Source organism: Rhinolophus ferrumequinum, chromosome 17 (genome assembly GCF_004115265.2).
Source record: "Rhinolophus ferrumequinum isolate MPI-CBG mRhiFer1 chromosome 17, mRhiFer1_v1.p, whole genome shotgun sequence".
NCBI lineage: Eukaryota > Metazoa > Chordata > Mammalia > Chiroptera > Rhinolophidae > Rhinolophus > Rhinolophus ferrumequinum.
Window position 1 is genome coordinate 37735027 of NC_046300.1, and position 15503 is coordinate 37750529.

A 15503-nucleotide genomic window follows, 5' to 3' on the forward strand; every position below is an offset into this window, starting at 1 on the left:
ACCTAGTTAATAAAGAAGTTGAAAATAAAGCTTCTGTTGTTACAGGAAAACTTTAAAATCTTTACCCTGTAGCAGCAATGATATAATATTACTACCCACAGCCTTTTGGAAGGAATAAGTCTGGTTTTCTGTCTAAACACATTAACACATTTACTCTAAATACATACACTTTACAGGAAAACAGCAATACACTAATTATTAATTTCAGTTAAAAATCAAGAAGGCATAGAGGGATACTTATCTGAATTGAAAATTGAGGATTTGGTTATCAAGAAATAGAAGATACCAAGAGAGTATCAATCTTACAGATGGCTCAGAAACAACTAAACTGTTTTTGCTAAATGTCCTGTATTACACTGGTTTATATTAACAAAAGTACAAGATAGTCTCAAACTGCAATATAAAACACTTACCTAAGGTGCCAAAATAGAAATTGCCCTATCCTCCGATTAGCAAGTGCTCTTTCTAGTAGGAATCTAGAGAGGGCACAATCAAGAAAAGGCTCGTATTTTAAAACTTGCACCAGTTGTAAAAGATATTGAGCGAGTTCTTCATCACTGAAAAAAAAACAAAAGACACAGTAAGTCACTCAACCCCATGCCAGAAAAAGATCCCTTCCTATCAAATTATCAAATACTAACTTACTGAAACACAATGGTTTTTTGGGGTCAGGCTTATTGAATGCTTACAGTCACTGTTTCACTCTTACAATAACATACGAAAAGCTGAGGATTTCAGATGGGCGGGAGGAAGAGTGGAAGGGAGCAAAGAGCAGATACATGAGGCATCTTTATTAAATTAACTAGGTTGCTATAATTGACAATTATATTTACAATCAGCCCAGAGTTACAATAAAATTAGGTACTGATTTCTGATCATGCTTAAAGTTATAAACTTAATTAACCAACCAATTTTTTAAAATAAATATTCTATTAGTATGCCAGCAATTTATTTTCCTTTCCTACCATTAGGGTTAAGATAACCCTAGATAACCCTTCTCCCAGATAACCAATGAATAATTAAAATCTTAAATGCAAATAGTTTGAAAGATAAGGAAATGAGTGTATTTGTAAGTGGGAATTGATTCACTAATTAATGTAACATAATATTGTAATTAACTGAGCAGAAGGTTAGTGGTTATGTATTTCGTGTCTGTCTCCAAACCCTTCACATATAAACACACTCCCATCAGAGGCAATTCCAGCAGCTGGGTCAGATACGAATCCCAAGTCTACTACTCATTGGCGTTAGTCTCGGACAATAGGTGGTTAAGAATGTAGTCTAAGGCAGATGTGGCACTGAAGCCCAAGGTACTGGAATACCAAGAAAAAAAAACCCTCATAACTAGACATTGAGCTTAGGGAAACGCATCAGAATTGCCTAAATGGAACATGGAGATCACAGCCATCTCCTCCTGGGGATCAATACATTTAAGAAAAACACCTGACTCGGCCTAATGAAAACTTCAGACTGAGGAGCAACTGGGAGCCTCATTTTTTAAAACTATTTTAAAACTATCTACACAACAATCCTAAAGTTTATTATAAAATCCATGGCCATTATAAAAGCTATAAATAGTGTAAAAGATAGAAAGGAAGAAATAGAAGGAGGATTCCCTTTCCTTACACATCTAATTTCACTCCTCCAAAATGACCACTACTCATGAGTTTGTGTAATTTCTGTGGGCTACCACATGGTTTAAAACATATACACTTTTAAAAAGAAAAAGAATTATAGTATCCATAATTTTCTGAGAACTTTTATTTTTTTATCAAATAGCCATACAGTATAACCCTCATTTTTGAGACCAGAAAGAAAATGGAAAAACCTGAAAACGCCCATTTTCTGAGACTGTCTGAATAATAACATTTCAAATTATCTCCCACAGATTTTCACACATGTATTGTCCAAAGGGAACTATACAAGTCTGTTCACTGCAGCATTGTTTATAACAGTCAAATCTGGAGAAAACTTAAAATGTTCCTCAACAGGGGAATGGAATAAGTAAGATATATCCCTATGACAGAATATTATACTGTAGTAAAAGGAAACTACATTTATATGTAATGGGAAAGATTGACCTCAAAAACCTAATCTTACATTTTTTAAAAAGCAAAATGTAAAACAATACATACAGCCCAATGTACATCTGTATGACTTTTCAATGTTTAATTTTTTGTATCTGTATTTTTATAGATATAGAAAGTGGTAAAACAGAAAAATGTGCTATAGAAAGATACACATCAAATTTATGACTATGGTTGCCTCTGGAAAGTAAAATAAGTAATCAGGATTACTTCTATCAAACTAGGGCAAGAAAACTATGAGGACTTCATCTTTAACTATAATGCTATTTGCTTAATAATAAGAAGTTTTTAATAATCATGACAAAATATCAACATTTATTAATTATGGGTAGACAAAAAAAAAGAGTTAACACAGCAGGCCTTACTGCTATGCTTTTAAAAAGGTTGGCACTTGGCTGGCATCTGGAAATACAGATTTCAAAAGGCTTTCTACCACCCTACCAGGTAAGAATGGCTCGCAAACAATATGGCTTATGCAGAACACCCATTTTCCTTCTGGGAGTCTAGAACTTTGGTATGTTCTAGGCAGAGTGAAAGAAACCTTAGAAACTTTGCCTGGTTTCCTCCAGACTTTGTCCCATGAATCTTTGTCCTTTGCCAATTTTGCTCTGTATCCTTTGGCTGTAATAAACCATCCAAGAATATGACTATATGCCGAGTCCTGTGAGTCCACCTAGTGAATCACGGAACCTGAGGGTGATGATGGGGACCTCGGACCCAGTATGTTTTTGTTTTACAATATCTATAGAGTAAATGTGAGAGAGTGAGAATGTGAGAGAGACGGAGCGAGGGAGGGAAGAAACAAATGCTTTGAACTCGGAATAATTCCTAGCCTTTTCCTTCCTTCTGAGACATTCAAGCATTCATCATCTTTTCTACCCACCCCCAAGTTATTCCTTGCCCCCCAGAAAGCCAACTCAGGAGATACCTCATCTGTCGCAGGCAGCCCACAGCATATTCCCGCACATACTGATCTGGATAGTTGAAATCTAGAAGTTCCAGGGCCTCCCGGGGAGGCAGTTTAGGCCAAATCTGAAGTAGCGCCTGAAGCTGTTTAAAAATTGAAACTGGTTCAGAAATTACAGGGGAAAATAGTAATCTAGTTTTCCATGGCATATAGTAGTAAGGAGGGGTCGAAAGAAAGGAGAAGCATACTTGCAATTATAGAGGCCTCAAAAATCCATTCCTGGTAATACGAATTAATAAAAATTGTCTTAAATTATAGTTGAAACATTCTATAGATAAGCAGGTTAGAAAAGCTATTAAGTACTAGCTTAGAATGTACAGTCAACATATGAATTCTACAGTCATTAGCCATTAACTAACTTTTAAAAGGAGAGGGGGAGGAGGGCAGGGAGGAGGGCAGGGAGGAGGGCAGGGAGGAGGGCAGGGAGGAGGGCGGGAGGGAGCGCATGCATATCCACGCATACACAAAACGATGAGGAAATATTTAGAGGGAAAACTCAAAGTACAAATACAAGCCGCAAGGCTCAAGTTAATGACAGGCAATTTACATATGAAGTTCATTAACAACAACAACATAACGTTACTTTGAGGCAGTTCCCTTTTAGCTCCTGATATTTTAAGAGCATCTATTGCTTAACAGAACTTTTTATTAACCATAGCATGTTTAAAACCTTTAAATCATAATAAGTAACCCATTAGAAATAAACAGTACCCAGTTATTTATTTTCTATAAATAAGGCAAACACAGCCAGTCTCCTATTTGTACGTGCCATGTGGAAACGATCTAGACATAGGGTAAAAAAGAATCCTTAAGGAGATGAGCTGGAATTGCAGGTAGAGGGTGGGTTTGAGGACACATGGCCACATTTTTGGAAACCCTGGTTCCAGAGAGCCTAAATCTCTTGAGCTTTTGTGCGAAGCTTGGGCTTTGGGAATTAAATAAAAATAGCTTATACTTTATTATTTTAATTCTACAAATTATTCAGCCCCTCATTAATTATGTCAAGTGCCTCCAAAAAGTTAATATCTGAATGAATACCCAGCAGCTATAAGTTAAAAGGTATTTTCTCTTAGCAAACAAATTTCAAAGTTCACTAAAGATAACTTTTAAGAAACAAACTTAATTTTTCAATTTACATTTATAGAAAAATAGCTTTCAAATAAGTTTTAAAAAATTGGATTACATCGCCATTATTAGTATACATCTATATAAATTGCTAACAAAGATATGAAATTTATTACAATTTGCATAAATTACATTAAAGTTTCTCAACAAATACAGTAAAATGTTAGTTTCTTAATTTTAATTTTATCTTAAATTTTTAATTATTCTTACATCTGCATTGAAAAGAACAGCTTTATTACTTGTTTTATATATATATAGCACACATATACATACAGTACATAAACAGACATACACTTGTCTATGGTATCAAAATCTCATGGGGATGGGACTAGTAGGACGGAAAATGTCTAAAATGGCTCCTAAGGAGTGTAATAATGAAAAAAGTTTGAGAAATACTGGTTTAAAGATATGAAACACCCACTTCACCCCACTTTTTATCACTGATGGGCCCCCTCCATCCTTTCCCCAAGGCCCTAATGAACCAGCAGTCCTGATTATGGATAGGGAATTGGGGGACCATTTCTTGAGGGTCTAAAACAACAGTAAAAAAACTCTTAGCATATATTACTTCACAAAAACAACACTGCAAAGGATAGATAACATTCTGTAATACTAGAGGTTCAACTATGTTATGGGTTAAAAACGCCCCTACTACTGGAAAGTAATTAACCTTTGGTAAGATTATTTACAATTATTAAAAAATAAATTATAGGGGCGGCCGGATGGCTCAGTTGGTTACAGCACAAGCACTCAACAACAAGGTTGCTGGTTCAGTTCCCACATGGGATGGTGGGCTGCGCCTCCTGCAACTAAAGATTGAAAATGGCAACTGGACTTGGAGCTGAGCTGTGCCCTCCACAACTAGATTGAAGGACAATGACTTGGAGCTGATGGGCCCGGTGAAGCACACTGTTCCCCAATAAAATTTAAAAAAAAAAAATAAAAATAAATGATATAAACATAAAATTAAATACATTACCAAAACCCATCACCTTAGCTTGGGGAAACCCATGGAAGCAAATAGAGAAGGGAAATCTGACTCAGCCATATAGTGAAAACAATTACATGCCTGCTGCAAAGAACTACTGAAATCCCTTCTGCATTATGCCAAAGAATGTTCTCCTGTGTATTAATGGGCTACTCTTCTATAGAATTTTCACCCATGGCTTACACCTACTGAATTAAGAGTACAAACTGCACCAGGCTTCTGGCTCTCCACTTCCCAAGGTAATTGATCTATTGATCTATTGAAAACATAGTTTGTGTTCTTTTGTACAAGTTCACTGTAACTGGCAATGGAGACAGGGTTTCCATTAACTTTTTTTCTAGACTACTAAAAAGGGGGATTAGGATTGTGAAATTCACATTTTCCTACACCTGTTTACATACACTTGGGTGTTTGTACTTGAGTATTAAGTTACACTACCAACTTTCTTCTACTAAAATGGAGGCTGTTAAGTTATATCTGATAACAATGCTTTAGAGTCCCTCACGAAAATGAGACAAGCATGATAAATTCCTGAATATAAAAGTCACTATCCCTACTGTTCAAATAAAGAATATTTAGCATAAATTAGCTCATTTCATTCATTTCCTGACAGTTGACATAAGAAACCTCTCTCAGACATCTTTTAAGAATATAGCAAGATGGCATGACTGAATACTGTGTTCTTTTTATCAGTAGCATACACAGCCAGACACCACGCAAAAGCAAAGTCTTCCCTTTGAAAGGGCTATGATGGTATGCCAAGTTTCTTCACAGAATATCATTTTTAAAAGTAGATACAAACAAATGAGAAGAAAAAAGGATTATGAGAAATGTTTGTACTCTCATTCTATACAACATAATATGATGTATGTCTTCATGAAGGATAGTTTCAGGAGGCACTTAGAACGGGACACAATCCATGAGAAGTAGGCCAATGTGCCAACTAAAAAAGGTTTATATCTTATATTCCATCATTATGGGGGTTCATGGAAAACTAACCTTGAATTTAAATAAGTAAGTGGTTAGAAGATAACTATGTCAGAACAATTAAAACCTATCCAAATGACAAAAACAGCTCCTTTTCAGAGTAAGTAATGTTCATGTGGTCTAACAGTGGAACAGTTTAAATGAAGCCCATTATAATATACTTACATAACATGATTCAAAAAAAATCTTTAAGACATTATTAAGAAATAAACTCAAAAGAAATCCTTGCTACATGTAATTTGAAGTAAAACTATAAAATCAAAGATTTTAAAAATGCATATGATTAAAATAAATTTTTAAAGTCATTATACATTTACTAAAACCAGAAAACTTTTTTTGTTTTTAAGGAGGGCGCAGCTCAGTGGCTCACACAGGGATCAGTGCTACCAGCACCACACTCTAACCAACTGAGCTAACAGGCCACCCTCAAAACCAGAAAACTTTTTAAAAGATTGGGTGAATTCAAGTAAGTTAACAAATTTGGTTATTTTAATATGCCAATTGTATTCGTTCTGATTAAAAAACACTTCAAGGATCCTTCCATAGAGCATTAATGACCAATTGAATTTAATAAATGCCAGTGCTTTTGACAGTCTTGGAAAATTAAATCAAGGAGCGACAATTTCGTAGGCTTTTTGGAGCAAAATTTTTTCCTCTGTCTCTATCCTGCCTAAAGACAAACATTCAACACTGCCCAACTGAAACGAATGTTACATTTGATCTGAATCGTTTATGCTACAAAATGTTAACTTCTACAAACAGAGGTAATTTTTATACAATACATATTCATTTTAGAACGTCACTGCAAAGGGTCTTAAGATTAAAACTTTGGAGTTCATTGATGAAACAGAAGTAGCCCAGAACCTACCATGTGCTGGTAATTACTATAGATAATTACACCATAGATAATTACACCATAGATAATTACACCATAGGTAATTACTATAGATAATAATTGTGTTTAGTGAAATAAACAGAAAACCTACATAGAATCTGGAATTTTTAAATCTTGAAACTTTCTGGTCTACCATTTAGAGTATAAGAGTTTAAAACCTCAAAATTTCTCCAGCAGAAAATTATCCAACCTGTGGAAATATATCTATGTAAGAAAAGACAGTACAGAAACTCAACAAAGTAATTTATAATCCTAACAGGTGTTACAAAAATGATCTTCTATTACCTGAGCAACATCCTCAAGTTTATTCCACTTGATCGACAGTAATAATTTTGGCAGTGACTGTGGGAAATTCTCTCTGCAGTCTTGTCGCAAAGTCCAAATAAGATCCATTTCATTCTCACACAGTTGAGACAGGGGATCCCTGTCCAAGATTTCCTTCAGTACAACAAGAAACTTTTTTCCACCCCGACTCTAAGAAGTAAAATTACTCATTAGAGAATTGAATTGTGCAAACATCCCTGGCAAAAACTTAGCCAATTTATTTGCAATAAATTTATAAACAATTTATGAGCTTTAACATGTGAGTTACTAAAAATCTAATTCTTCAAAAAGATTAATAAAGATGGATATCCCTTTTAAAGTTTTTATTGCCGAATATAATATTTGTAAGTTAAGGGCTAAGGATGAAGGAAAGAATTATTCTCCAACAGTTCTAAAAAAGGGAAAATACTGTTAAAAATCCATGTGCAAACACTAGGTGGCAGAATTGTGGTATGGATTTAAAAAGTCATTTATTATTATGAATTAAATTTCCTTCATTAATTTTCAGTTTCTATTAAAAAACAACAACAAATTAACAGACACAAAAAATGAACCAAACATATGAAGTTTTTAAAAAAAGTAATAGGTGCTGTCTTGGCTTAGAGGCATAAAACCACTTGGATTAAGAACTGAATTTTGACTAAACATGACAAAAATACAATTATCTCATTTTCTTTCCCAATCCTTATAAGAATATAGTAAAATGAAGAAGATTCATGTTATTTTTTGGATCTAGCCGCTAAATTGCACGAACATTAAAAGAAATAGGTGCATTTCCCTCTACTTAAAGAAAAACTATACCAGTTAGGCCAAAACCGTAAAAACAAAAACAAAAACAAAAAAACCTCTCCAGAATTATGTGACAAGATTCTGTAAGGATTTATATTCTATTATATTACTTTGTATATGACGTTATTTTAACTAGGATTTGATATAAACATTAAAATAAATTAAAAAGTCATTACTAATTATCTAAAGTGGTGAGATTCAAAATAGTATATGCCAATGTAAAAAAGAATGGGAATAACATGACTGTCAAGGTAGACTATCTGAAAGACTTAACAAAAACACTATTGAAATGAATAAGCAACAGAAGCAAGGTTTCAGGATACAAGGACAATATACAAAAGTAAATTGCTTCCTATACATGAGAAACAAACAACTGGAATTTGAAATTAAAAACACAATTCCACATTAGTACCCCAAAATATGAAAACTTAGGTATAAAATTAACAAAACATGTACAAGCTCTATATGAAAAAAATTAGAGAACTCTGATGAATGAAATCAAACAAGAACTAAATAAATGACAAAGTATTCCATGTTTGTTCATGGATAGCAAGACTCAATATTGTCAAAATGTCAGTTCTTCCCAACTTATTGAACAGATTCAATGCAAAACCAATCAAAATCGCAGTAAGTTATTTTGTGGATATTTTGTGGACAAACTGATTGTAAAGTTTATATGGAAAAACAAGACACAGCATAGCCAACACAATATTGAAGAAGAACAGAGTTGAAAGACTGACACTACCCAACTTATATGAAAATAAATGTGAAATGTAAAATTATAAAATAGAAGATAATAGAGGAGAAAATCTAGATGATCTTGAGTTTGGCAATGACTTTTTGCATATACCGTGTTTCCCCAAAAATAAGACCTAGCCGGACAATCAGCTCTAATGCGTCTTTTGGAGCAAAAATTAATGTAAGACCCGGTCTTATTTTACTATAAGAACCGGTCTTATATAATGTAATATAATATAAGACCGGGTCTTACATTAATTTTTGCTCCAAAAGACGCATTAGAGTTGATTGATTGTCTGGCTAGTTTTCCAGGAAACATGGTAATGCCAAATGCATGATCCTATAAAGAAAAAACTGATAAGCTAGACTTCATTAAATTTAAAATTATCTGCTCTGTGAAAGACACTGAGAAGAAAATGAAAAGACAAGCCATTACTGGAAGAAAATATTTGCAAAAAAATATATATATATCTGATAAAGGACTGTTATCCAAAATATATAAAGAACTGTTAAAACTCAACAAAAAGAAAATAAAACACCAGACTAAAATATGGGTCAAAGACGTGAACAGACACCTCACCAAATAAGATATATAAATGTCAAATAAGCATAGGAAAAGATGCTTAATATCATATGTCATCGGGAAAATGCAAATTAAAACAAAAATGAGAGACAACTACACAGTTGGCTAACATTCAGAACACTGACAACACCAAATGCTATTGAGGACATGGAGCAACTCATTCACTGATGGTAAGAATGCAAAATACTAGAACCACTTAGGTAAGACAGTTTGGCGGTTTCTTACAAAACTAAACGTACTGTTACTATGCAATCCAGTAATCACGCTTCTTGGTATTTACCAAAAGAAACTGAAAACTTACGTTCTCACAAAAACCTACACATGGATGTTAATATAGCAGCTTTACTCAAAATTGCCAAAACCTGGAAGTACCAAGATGTTCTTCACTAAGTAAATGGATAAACCGTAATACATAAAGATAATGGAATATTATTTAGCACTGAAGGAAATGAGCAATCATGCCATGAAAAGACATAAAAGAACCTTAAATGCATATTACTAAGTGAAAGAAGCCAATCTGAAAAGGCTACATACTAATTCCAACTATATGACATCTGAAAAAGACAAAACTTTTTAGTTTATTTTAAGCAAACTAAAATATAGTGAAATCACTGGTTGCCAGGGGTAGGGGTGAATAAGAATGAATAGGCAGAACACGGAGGGTTTGCAGAGCAGTGAAAATACTTTGTACGATATTATAATGATGAATTAGGTCATTATCCATTAATCTACACCCATAGAATGTGCAACACCAAGAGTGACCCCTGAGGTAAACTACGGACTGTGTGATCATGATGTGTCAACGTAGATTCAGTCCTGGTAATCAGTGTACCCCTCTAGTGAGGGACGGTGATAATGGGGAGGCTGTGCGTGTGTGGGGACAGGGGGTCTATGCAAAATCTCTGTACCTTCCTCCCAATTTTGCTGCGAACCTAAAGCTGCTCTTTTAAAGTCTTATAATTAAAAAAGTACCACACAAAGACTCTATGTATGATTATACTGGTTTTTATATTCAGAGCCCCAGCTTAAAAAGAGTAGGCTCTATTTTACAAGTCAGACTTGGATTTCTCTGAAAAGTGATCATGAGAAGTCAGAATTTGAAAATAAAACGCCTACATTTACCTCTTAAAGTGAAACCGGTTACTGCAAACAACACAAAATAATTGTTCATGTCGGAGAAAGGCAGACTGCTGTTAAGTTAAATACTGCAAAAAGTGAGCAGACCTACTCTAATTTTGTGGACCAAAATTAGATTTTACAGACCTACTGTAAGTAAATATCCCAAAGAGCTATAAGTAAACTAAGAGGGGAGTGCAGGGGGTTAGCTGTATAATTGAACTGTGATTGTTTATTGAGCTATAAAAAGCACAGCACTGAATAACATCAAGGTAAAAACAACCAACTACCAGAAATGTGGCAGGAAGCCCAACAAAACACAAAATCTTACATTCTTTTACAAAAGCCAAAACAGTACTGAAAATTATATTGTACAATGTAACTGGTGAACTTAGACACATGTTCAAATGCTTGAACTAAAATAATGGAAAATAATGGTTGAAAGCAATGAAAATTAACACCCATATTCTCTACTTTTCTTTATGTTTCGATTTTTCAAAATCATATAATTACTATAATAGTGGCTACTGACCAAAATAAAACAAAACATGTATATCCTGCTATAAGCACACTGAAAAAAAAAAAAAAAGACTATGGCTCTTTCCCCTTCCCTAGGGAAGGGGCTGGAAAACTCATGTGTCATGTTCAGAGGCACTGGAGATTCAGACAGCATGTCAGCAATGTTTGCCAGGAGCAGAATGAACCAGTGGCTGGTCCGACTGAGGGCTTAACTAACTGCAGCTAGGGATGAGACAGTCCACGAAGTCAGGGCTGGTGGGACAGAGACTGAAGATGGGTATGTGGTTGGGAGATTGAATATAAATGGAATTAAGCAGATAAGTAAATATACTGAAGTTAATAAGAATCCAGATTTCTGTCAGAAAAGGAAATTAAAACTAGGGAAATGCAAAGGTCAGAAAAAATCCTGTAGTGGTGGATCCAAATTACAGGCACTGATAAGAACTCATTTTAAATAGTTCTTAAATAGCTAGATAAAGAAATATATCTCTGTGCCTGTACTTGCCCAAATATATACATGTATTATCTAGCTGTTTCATGAAAAGGCCTAAATGCAATGGCACGCCAGTAGCAATGAGCATACCCAGTCTCCAGATCCTGGATTCTAAATACTTTTCACAAATAAAAGGAATCAGGACTCCCTGGAGAAACAACTGATTCCAAAACTGGGGTAGAGAAAACACCAGATGAACCTGGAACACTTTGTTGTACCAGAAAGAAGGAAATGCTCAAAGAATGATAGTGACATGTCAAAAAGACACAGGAGAGAGCTTGAATGGGCCGCCACTGGCCAAGTCTGGGTCATTTCGAACATCAAAATAAATGACAGTAACTAATTATAAGTCATGAATCCATACTACTATAAAAAAAAGACATAAAAGTAAACAGGTAAGTAAATAAACTGAATAGAAGAAAAACCTCTACCTTATGGTAAAGCCAACTAATAAATCCAAAAGGAAAAATAAATTTGAAAATCAGCACTTGGCAAAACACTGTAATAATAATGATTCAAGTAAGATATATTAATAAATATTAAAATAACTGAGTACAAATTTGATGTGAAACAGGATGTTTAGAGTCAAAATATCCCCCCACAAAATATTTATTTATATAGAAAAACCTAGTAGATTCTATCCTAATCAAGTGGTAACAATTAACATCAACAGTAATAGAACAAATTAACACTGTTTGCTTCCTGATTAAATGCATTAAGTAAGAACACTCCACAATTTCTATGGTATTCATGCTAAAAATGCATAGCTGGAATCTGATCACGACAAAACATTAAGTAAATCCAAATTGAGTGACATTCCGCAAAGCAACTGGCTTGTATTCTTAAAAATATGTTAGAGTCATTTAAGATAAGACTGAGAAACTCTTTTAGAAAGAACCTAAAGACACATTGACAATGATATGAAACAAGTAATCCAAGTTGGATCCTGGATTTACAAAGGACATTACTAAGACAACTGGCTAAATTTAAATGAAATGTGTGGTTCAGACAACAGAGAAGAATTCTATCAATATTATTTTCCTGATTTTTATGAATGGTCTCTGGTTAAGCATGAGAATATTCTTGTTTTTAGGAAATACACACTGAACAATGAAAGGGAAAAAGAACATGATGTATATACATCACTTAATCTCAAACGATTCAGAAAAAAATGCGCATACACACAGATTGGTAAAACAAATGTGGTAAAATGTTAACAGTTGGGGAAGCTGAATGAAAGCTATATGGGAATTCTTTGCATTCTACTTGCAAGTTTTCAGTCAATTTGAAAATTTTTTTTTAATGTTTGATATTTTCTCTCCCTAAAATTGAGTGCTGTAAAGACTCCAAATCATTCTACTAAGAAAACACTCCAGGGAGATCCCCAGAACATATGACTAAAGGATGAGTTATCATCTGTGTTCTCCAAAGCCAGCCATTAAGATTTTGTGCCTGAGTTTCTGCAGGAAGAAAATAAAACAGGTAATTTATAACGTAAGTGTTTTAAATTAGAGCAGGGTTTCTCAGCCTTGGTGCTATTGATATTGTGTTGCAGGAAGACAGTCCTGTGCATGGTAGAAAGTATAGCAGCACCCCTGAACTCTACTCACTAGATGCCTGAAACACCTTCCCGAGTTGTGACAAACAAGACGATCTCTAGATATTATGCTAAGTGAAATAAGCCAGTCACAAAAACATAAAATACTGTATGATTCTACTTATATGAGGTATCTAAATAGTCAAATTCAGAGAGACAGAAAATAGAATAGTGGATGTGAAGGGCTGAGAAGAGAGGAGGAAAGTAAGTTGTTTACTAGATATAGAGCTTTAGTTTTGCAAGATGAAATAGTTCTAGAGATCAGTTCCACTCAATGTGTTAAGAATATTGTGAATACGTACATAACACTTTTGAACCATATACTTAAAAATGATTAAGATGGCAAATTTTGTTATGTGTGTTTTACCACAATTTAAAAAAATTTTTTTAATTCCAAGGGCAGGTTTAAGTCCCTTAGTATGGTGATGTTAAACTGACTGATGAACTGTATGTATGTGTGTGTGTGTATGTTTTATATATACACACACAAAAAAATAAATGTAAACACATACATACACAAACAATACAATTCAATTTACTATGATATTATTAAGAAATGTCATCAGCTCTTGGCATATACATGAATAGTCAGTTAAAACAGTGGAATGAGAACAAAATTCCATTCATTCCTCTCAAAGGACCATGAAGTGTCAGAAAAGATATATCTTAAAAACTACTAATCAATAACAGCTGTGGGAAATGATAAAGCGTGCCTAACACAGGGATCCTTTAATGAGAGAAGTAGACAGGACCAGGAATCAGATGTGCTAAGCCATGCAGTAGTGAGAAACACAGTTCTAGGGAAGGCCAGCTCAGAACCAAGGGATACAAGGAGTGGGAGGAGGCCAGGGGTAATCACCAAAGGGATTACCGAGGGATCTGCAAATGGAGCATCCGCTTTAGTCAGCATGCCTCTTCCTCTGTGCTGAGCTGAAACAGCAATGGTGAGGGGCGTGGGTACCAAGCACCCTGGAGCCACCGGCTCCCAGAAGGTATGGAAATCTTCACACACAGGAGATCCCAAGTGTCAGCACAGTCTACCCTAACTCCTACAGTTACTGAAGACAGGTTACAGTGAATCGGCAGACCACCAGGAAGGCACAAGGATAAAAAGAGCTCAATTAAGAAGCACCAAATATTTGAGAAAACTGTTATAAAGATGCCAAAAGAAGGAAGACCACTTCAAAAGCAAGATTATTTACTCCCTAAGAAATAATTAAGGTGACATGATAGCCATGGAAAAGAAATAATCAGAAACCTTAAAATTACTGAAATTTTAAAAAGTAAAAAGAAACTCCAACATGACTAGTAATAAGGGAATACAAGTTAAAATAACGTGATACCTTTTTCTGTCCACTGGATTAACATATTTAAAGGATTGGCAGAAATGCAAAAAGATAAGAACTTTTACACAGTGTGGGTGGGGGTTGTAAATTTCCCATCTTTTATGGTATGCAATTTGGCAGAATTCTTATGAAAAAGGCACATATTTTTGGATCTAATAATTTCACTTCTAGAAATCTGTCCTATAAAATACACATATATATAAGGAAGTATATATAAAATATTCATTGCAGCACTGTTTTAGTGGAGAATAATTGAAAAAAGCAAACCATCCACCAGTAGGGGTATGTATATTTACTAACTATTGGATACTAATAACGAATGCCATGAAATGTTAAAAAAGCTTTAAAAAGAGAGAAGTAGACCTCTTCATACAGACATGACAAGGTCCACAAAATAGATTAAATAAAAAGGGGAGAGATTACATAATAAAGACATTAATTTTTTCTTTAAAAAAAGGATATAGATATTTACACATAAAGGTATATAAGTGCATACACAGCATTAGGGTTGGTAGCTACAAGCTAAACTGTTTACAGTTATCTCTGAGAAGGAAAGTTACTGGGGGCTATAGAAAAAAAACTTTCATTTTTGGTTTCACAATTTATTAACTATACTATGTGCCCAATTAAAAAAAAAAAGGGTACATCAAAACCTGAGCAAGAATATTCCCTCCTCAGGAAGGAGGGATCCCCCTGATTTAGATAAGGTAGTAGCAAATCACAGTAGAAATAGTAAAAATTAATGTATGCTTCTGATGTTCAAAGAGCGATATTGAGACTAATAAAGGGCAACTAAAAATGGGCATTAAAATGAAGATACGCCTACATAACTGAAGGGAACCAACAATTTTCCAGCCTGAAGCTACTTTCTGGGACATTGATTTTGTTTAAGAAACAAGACTCAGAGAATCTGAATCTTCACCCCAGCATTAGTCAGGAAGACTCCAAG

General features: G+C 34.4%; 1 protein-coding gene and 1 non-coding gene across 5 annotated transcripts in view; one reads left to right on the plus strand and one right to left on the minus strand.

The window, feature by feature from the left end:
- PIK3CB (phosphatidylinositol-4,5-bisphosphate 3-kinase catalytic subunit beta) overlaps positions 1-15503 on the minus strand; it is a 161018-nt gene that overhangs the window by 27660 nt on the left and 117855 nt on the right. For all 4 annotated transcript variants that reach the window (XM_033132719.1, XM_033132718.1, XM_033132716.1 and 1 more), the window contains 3 exons: positions 7335-7523; positions 3016-3137; positions 414-557 (listed from right to left, as the gene is read on the minus strand). In XM_033132719.1, coding sequence (XP_032988610.1) covers positions 414-557; positions 3016-3137; positions 7335-7523 — 455 coding nt within the window. The remainder of the gene's footprint in view (positions 1-413; positions 558-3015; positions 3138-7334; positions 7524-15503) is intronic.
- Positions 5830-5969, plus strand: LOC117037363 (small nucleolar RNA SNORA15). The gene has a single exon (XR_004425510.1). It is a non-coding gene; the product is annotated as a small nucleolar RNA SNORA15 (small nucleolar RNA).